The sequence below is a fragment of the Nicotiana attenuata genome, unplaced genomic scaffold (genome assembly GCF_001879085.1).
Source record: "Nicotiana attenuata strain UT unplaced genomic scaffold, NIATTr2, whole genome shotgun sequence".
NCBI classification, from domain to species: Eukaryota; Viridiplantae; Streptophyta; class Magnoliopsida; order Solanales; family Solanaceae; genus Nicotiana; species Nicotiana attenuata.
The window spans coordinates 52824-60290 of record NW_017671629.1 but is presented as its reverse complement, the minus strand read 5'-3'; the positions used below and the strand labels follow the sequence as shown (position 1 = coordinate 60290).

Sequence of the window (7467 nt, the reverse complement as noted above, 5' to 3'; positions counted from 1 at the left end):
GAGATCTTCTTATGTTATCGGGTGTCAATTCTGGTGGCGTCACCCCACTTGTAATAAAATTCACGTAGTCTGCATACCATGGGGCTTCACTCGAGGTAATTGCTAATAACTGTTCATCCGAAAATATTTCTTTGATCGAACCTCCCTCAGCCACGTAGTTTCGATTTTCTAATCTGGACAAGTGATCAGTCACTTGATTCTCTGTTCCTTTTCGATCTCGGATCTCCAAGTCAAATTCTTGCAAGAGGAGAACCTGTTAAATTAGCCTCGACTTGGCGTCTCTCTTTTCAAATAAATACCTTATAGTTGAGTGATTTGTGTAGAAGATGACTTTGGTTCCCACTAGATAAGATCTGAACTTGTGAAACTCCCACATCACTACAAGCAACTCTTTTCAGTAACAATGTAGTTCATCTGGGCTGGATTTAGAGTTTTGTTCGCGTAATACATAGAGTGAAAAATTTTGTCCCTCCTTTGCCCCAAAATAGCTCCGATTGCTATGTCACTCGCATCGCACATCAACTCAAATGGCTGTGCCCAATCCGGGGCAATGATAATTGGCGCAGTCACCAATCTTCCCTCCAGATCCTCAAATGCTTTCAGATAGGCATCATCAAACTTGAAGGGGATATCTTTCTCAAGAAGCCTGCACAGAGGAGAAGAAATTTTTGAAAAATCTTTAATGAAATGATGATAAAAACTTGCATGACCAAAGAAACTACGAATGCCCTTGACGGATGTCGGTGGGGGCAATTTTTCAATCGCCTCCACCTTTGCTTTGTCCACCTGCAAACCATTTTTGGACACCTTGTGTCCTAAGACTATACCTTCACGTACCATGAAATGACACTTTTTCCAGTTTACCACCAAGTTTGTCTCTTCACACCTAGCAAGAACTTTATCAAAGTTCATTAAATAATTATCAAAAGAACACCCAAACACAGAAAAATCATCCACGAGCACTTCTACAAATCTTTCAACCATGTCAGTAAAGTCGCAGGTGCATTGCAGAGACCAAAGGGCATTCTCTTAAACGCATACGTGCCATAGGGACACGTAAATGTAGTTTTATCTTGGTCCTTTGGGGCTATAATAATCTAATTATACCCCGAATAGCCATCTAGGAAACAGTAGTATTCCCGTCCAGCTAATCTATCAAGCATTTGATAAATAAAGGGGAGGGAAAAGTGGTCCTTTCGGGTGGCATTGTTTAATTTTCTATAATCTATGCAAATTCTCCACCTACTCAAAGTTCTTGTGCGAATCAGGTCATTATTTTCATTAACCACTACAGTCATCCCCCCTTCTTAGGCACATATTGGACGGGACTTACCTATTTGCTATCAGATATTGGAAATACAATACTTGCGTCAAGCCACTTAATCACTTCTTTTCTTACCACCTCTTTCATGATTGGGTTTAGGCGGCATTGTTGCTCTACACTTGGCTTGTGCCCTTCCTCCATGAGGATTTTATGCATGCAGAAGGCTGGACTAATGCCTCTAACGTCAGACATCGTCCACCCAATTGCTCGTTTATGCTCACGTAGCACTCTCAACAGCTTTTCTTCCTGCAATTTAGACAAGTTAGAAGAAAGAATAACAGGTGAAGTGTCAGAACCACCCAAATAAGCATATTGAAGGTGAGGGGGCAAGGGTTTAAGTTCCAATTTTGGAGCTCCTTCAATCGACGACTTTGGAGGAGGCCCACTTGGCCTATTTAGGGGCTCAAAGGGTTTTAATCCCTGCATGTAAGCACATGATGCATCTAGATTATGCATCATCTCCTCAACCTCATCATCAATCTCTAAGCTATCGAACAACATGAGTGCTTTCTCTAGAGAATCGTCTAGATATATACTCGTGTCGGTAAGTTGCTCATCCACCTCCACAACAGATATCATAGAGAGCTCCTCATAATGGCGGGGAAGTTGGATTTCCTTGTAGATACTAAAGATTTCTTCCTCGTTTCCACCCTCATAATCATTTTTCCCTTTGTCACTTTAATAATCGCATCACCTATAGCCAAGAGAGGTCGTCCCAATATTATTGGAACTTGTTTAACAGCCTCATAATCTAGGATAATGAAGTCTGCTGGGAAGATGAATTTCCCAATTTGCAGCAACACATCTTCAATCACTCCTTCAGGGTAGGCTATGGATCTATCAGCTAGTTGCAACATCACAGTGGTTGGTCTTGGAGCTCCCAGACCCAATTGCTTGAACAAGGACAAGGGCATCAGATTTATGCTCGCCCCCAAATCACAAAGAGCACGACCCATATCGATATTACCAATCCGCACAAGGTTGGTGAAATTACCAGGATCCTTAAGCTTTTGAGGAAGCTTGTTTTGGACCCTTGAAGTGCACTCTTCAGTAAGTGCGACTGTCTCGAATTCAGTCAATCTTCTCTTGTAAGCCACTATATCTTTTATGTACTTAGCATACTTTGGAATTTCGCGAAGTACATCTACTAATGGAATATTCAATTTAACCTGGCTCAACATAGCGAGAAATTTGTTGAACATGCGATCATCATTCTTCTTCTGCAATCTTTTGGGGAAAGGTGGTGGTGGCCTTGCAACATTCACTGGCTCTGAACTTGCATCAACTTTCTTTGACTCATGTGTTGCCTTAGGAATATACTCTCCCTCAGGTATAGGTTTATCCTTTCTCTTCTTCTAATTCCCTCCCGTTTCTGAGTATAACTACATTAACTTGAGGGTTCTTCTCTATATCACTGGGAAGAGCGCCTGCAGGCCTAGTATTCTGATTTGACGCTAGTTACTCCATTTGTCTCTCAAGATTTCTGAAATCGGTCCTGAGTTATTGATTGTCATGTAACAACTTCTTCAGCAAGTCATTCGTACTCTCTTCTATTTGCTGGGGTGGCGTCTGAGGCTTCTGAGGTTGATTAAAATTTCCTTGGGGTCTATAATGATTCTGGGTCGGCTGATTTCCACCCCAAGAGAAGTTAGGATGATTCTTCCAATTTGGATTGTAAGTGTTCCCATATTGTGCATGCTGATTCATTGGACCTCTGCTCTGTTGCCCCATATAGTAGATAGATTCAGGATTCGTGGGGCACATGTTACTTGTGTGAATGTCACCACATAATTCGCAGCAAGTAGACATTTGTTGTACATGTTGCATCTGTTGTGTTTGATGCATTGTCATTCTATTCATCTGATTTGCCAATTTTGCTATATCTGCTCTCATGGCTGAGAAGTCATCAAGCTCAATTACACCGACCGCTTTCTGTTTAATTGCTCTTCGTGATTCCCCATCCTTGCTAATTATGATCATTAGCAGTGAAATTGTTTAATAGGAGTTGAATTTCACTATACGGCCTCGCCTTGCAACTACCCCCACAAGCTGAGTCAAGATTCATCTTTGATGTCTCGTCTAACCCATCAACGAAAGTATGACCCAACACTTCGTCTAACCCATCAACGAAAGTATGAACCAACACCTCATCAATCTGATAATGATGCGGGCAGTCTCTGAGTAGCTTTTTGTATCTTTCCCAAGCTTGACGAAGAGTCTCACCATCCCGTTGTTGGAACCCAAGAATCTGGCTCCTCAACGACTTTGTCTTTTTAGTGGGAAAAAACTTGATTAAGAATTTCCTTACTATATCATCCTAAGTGTGGATTGAGTTTGCGGGCTCCTTTTGTAACCATTCCTTACCTTCCCCCCGCAGTGTAAAGGGAAACAGTGTCAGTCTAACGTAGTCCTTGGAAACGTTCGGATAATTGTAAGTATCCGTAATTTCCAGGAAGTTCTGAATGTGGCTCTACGGGTCTTCATGAGATAGATCCCTTATGGACTGAATCAACTGTACCATATACTGTTTGAGTTCAAAGTGACCCGTGATATCAGGCTTCACAATAGCCTGAGTCATATTAGTAAGATTGGGCCTTGCAGCTTTTATCACCGGGCGCTCTTCATTAACTGCCATCTCTATTGGGTGTGGTTGAACTATGATGTCCAACTCTCTTTCTATTCTTGTTCTAGCTTCGACTTTCCTCCTCACTCTCTGAAGTGTTCGTTCAGTTTCAAGATCAAGAGGAAGGAGGCTGTTTGTGCTTCTGCTCCTCCGCATTCAAGAGAATAGCCTGCGTTAACACAAACAAGGCAAACTGAAAATTAAAACTTGAACAAATATACTAATAAAAACTTAACTCAGTCAAGCAGCTAATTTCTAAGTCCCCTGCAACGGCGCCAAAAATCTGTTGCGACCAAACACACTCACGCAAGTATACGTGGTCGTCAAGTAATAGAGTAGTGAGTAAAGTATCGTTCCCATGAAGACTTATGATTAACTTTTGACTGATTCAAACTCAAACAACTTATCGATTCAAGAGATTTCTCACAAAATATGTAAGTGATTAATTTACTACCTAAAAAACTATCAAGCAATGAAATAACTAGAAATCAACCACAACACTTAAGCAATTTTGGATAACAATCAGTAGGAGAGGATATTCCAGGGTCATAGGCTAGCTAACAATCATGTTGCGTTCTTGGCTTAAAATGACTAATTGATTTATCTGAATTGTTGATTGACAGAGTTGATATTACTCATAACAATCTGTCGAGTTCTTACTCGCCTATCCAAGCTAACTTAATGCCTTTATGTCTATGGAATTAAGATTAACAAGAATGCATTTACACTTCCTGTATTTCAACCAAGCAAGGCAATTAGGCATGTTTTCTATCCTAATTGCGAATCCGTTACCCGATGCCCGCATTCAAGAACTTGCTCTACTCAATCCTATATGCAATCTAGAATTCCCACTTTCGAGTTCAACTCTAGATTCGTAGATAGTATTTCACTGTTAGCTACTAAGCAAAATAATTAAGAACAGAATTAAATGAACAACCCAATATGATAAAATCAAACTCGTCAATTTAAACTTCAAATGTCAACATTCATGTAGCACCCATGACCCAAGAATAATAGGGTTCTTAGCCACTCATGTTCATACAATCATCAAAAATAATATTTTCAAACATAAAATCAATGAACACTAGAAGAAGAATGGAAGAATTGATCAAATCCGTGCTCCCGAGTGTTTCATACTTTCAATTCTCAATCAAAGTCACGTCCTCCCCCTCAAAATAGGTTTAGGTGGCTTTTGTATGAGTTGGGGGCGTCTTGCGGTCAAAATAATCGAGTCCCGGTCGAAATAGTACAGATCCGCATTTTGAGCGCCCAGGCGCCACAGGTAGTGCCCCACGCTACCTGTAGCTCTCAAACGTGTACTTTTGCCTTTTCTTTCCATTTTAGCTCCAATTCACACACTTTCATATCAAATTGTATCCGAGTGATTCTTACACATAGGAATACCACAAATTAACACAAATTATTATATTATACATCCAAAATCAACGGGACATGATCATAATGTGAGGCAATATACATCAAAATATGCATACATTAAGCCGAATATCAATTTTCTTATGAAATTTTGTTATAGCATCTATAACCGCTTTCGATTTAGGTGGGCAACGTGGCAAATATACATCTGCAGTAATTAGCTTATCGACTCAGTTCTTTCTCCGGATTTTGTTACCTCCTCAATTCCTCTTCCAGTTTACTTTGTCTCTTTCAGTCTTCCCTCTTTATCTACTTTGCTAATTCTGTGTTTCTTCTTGATTTAGTTCTTACTTCTGGGTTGTTGCTTTTTCCAATTTCCATGCGCTTTATCCCTGCTTTTTACTAGTAAGTTTTGCTGATTGACTACGTTATTTTGGTTCCTTTTTGTTTTTGATTTCCACTGCTTGAGGATTATAAGCCACTGAATGTTACGATTTAAGAGTTAACTCATCCAAACATGTGAATTAATGTTCATCATCATGCTGCAATATTGTGAATTGGATTTCCGTTTCCTCTGTTGTTTTTGTGGGAAATTTTGGTACTTTTTCAACTTCATACTTCTTCTCTACGTCTTTAATTTTGCTGTTTGCACATATCTTGACTCTTTGTTGGAAGTTCTTGCTATTTGTTTCATATACAGTAAAGGTCTGACTATCTTTATTATTTAGATGTAAAATTCAGTTGGCTTTTAATTTGAAGAATGTTTCCTGATGTTTTGAAATGAAAGATTTAGCTTACTTTCATTTAAATTTTGAGCTAATTGGCAACATGTTGTTACGCTTCAGTTTTGCTCTTTTCATGGTTTTGTCTTAGTTTGCATCTGTTTGAACTCTAGCAAAAGAACGGATTTTAGTTTGTTATTTTGCATATTGCATTTGGATTTGCAATGGAAGTGTTTGTGAAATTGCCCGAAAGAAACTGCGACTGTCTGTGGACTTTGTTACGAAGCTCTTAAACAACTTGACTTGGGCTGAGCAAAAAAAATTTGAATATGTTGTTTCAAAAGTGGTATCAAAGTATTCAATCTCCGTGTAAAATCAAATATTACTACCAGGTGCTACTCACTGCTCTTTTCAAAAGATGATGATCACGGAGACTAATTGTATAGGCAAAATGTGAATGGGTAATATGTAGCTTATCTTGGAATACTATATACTTGACTTGTAAAGAAGAAAAGAGAATATTTTATATCTTTAATCAAAATATGTTTAACTAGTTATCTCATTTTTCTTCCTCCAAGCCATCACTGAGACATTGAATCCATTTATGAAGCTGGTAAAAATTTTGTGTACCCTGTGACAGACAACGTGCTCTCTGCAATGAGCATTTCTCTTCTGACATTAGTGTTTTACTTGATGTCAGGTTGATGTAAAATATCATAGTTGCTATCCAATTAATCATAGCTTATGATCCTTTTAATTTCTGAACACAAAGGAGCTATGAGACAAAGGGACTACGCTTAATCTGTATATACTACTGAGGAGCCTTAGCGCAATAGTAGAAGTTTCTACCATGTGATCAGGAGGTCGTGAGTTTAAATCGTGGGACCAATCTCTTAAAAATATGCAAGGTAAAGCTGTATACTGAGAAAGAACTACTAGGACTTGACAGTTATGTAATGCAATATTGCAGTATATGGAAAATAAACCAGAAAGGGTTTTTATGTAGGAATATGGAACCCCATTTCTCTGCAGTGCCGAATATTAGAGGTACTCCCTAATTCAATAGTGACTAAACTCTTCATTTCTTAGCATCAGTATTGTGCAAATCTGCAGATCGTTTATGCATTTTCTGAAATTGAACTTAATTTTGGTCTGATAATCAACATTTGGTTTTTTTAATGGATACTATAAGCAGTAGGGCTGGGTTGATGTTGATTTTTAATTTACCTAAGCCCGTCGAATGTTGAAGTATAGCTATTTTGACTTTAACTTCTGGAAACATGGTGCATCAGTTGTAGGATTTAAACTGACTGAGCTAATTAATTGGTAATTACTATAATTCGGCCTATTCTTTCAATCTTGAAAATGCTTCCCAAAGTTTAGTCTTGCTTTGCATCTTCTACCAAAAGGATTCTGATAAACTT

At 38.8% G+C, this 7467-nt stretch overlaps 1 protein-coding gene and 1 long non-coding RNA gene across 2 annotated transcripts; one reads left to right on the top strand and one right to left on the bottom strand.

The window, feature by feature from the left end:
- Nucleotides 1-1899: 1899 nt before the first annotated feature.
- On the bottom strand, nt 1900-4103 carry LOC109209391. The gene is made up of 4 exons (XM_019372653.1): nt 3888-4103; nt 3409-3593; nt 3143-3290; nt 1900-2676 (listed from the first exon to the last, which is right to left on the bottom strand). Exons 1-4 carry the CDS (start codon nt 4101-4103, stop codon nt 1900-1902), a joined length of 1326 nt encoding a protein of 441 aa, XP_019228198.1.
- A 1437-nt stretch (nt 4104-5540) lies between these two features.
- On the top strand, nt 5541-7106 carry LOC109209389. The gene is made up of 3 exons (XR_002065337.1): nt 5541-5726; nt 6744-6951; nt 7050-7106. It is a non-coding gene; the product is annotated as an uncharacterized LOC109209389 (long non-coding RNA).
- Nucleotides 7107-7467: the final 361 nt, after the last annotated feature.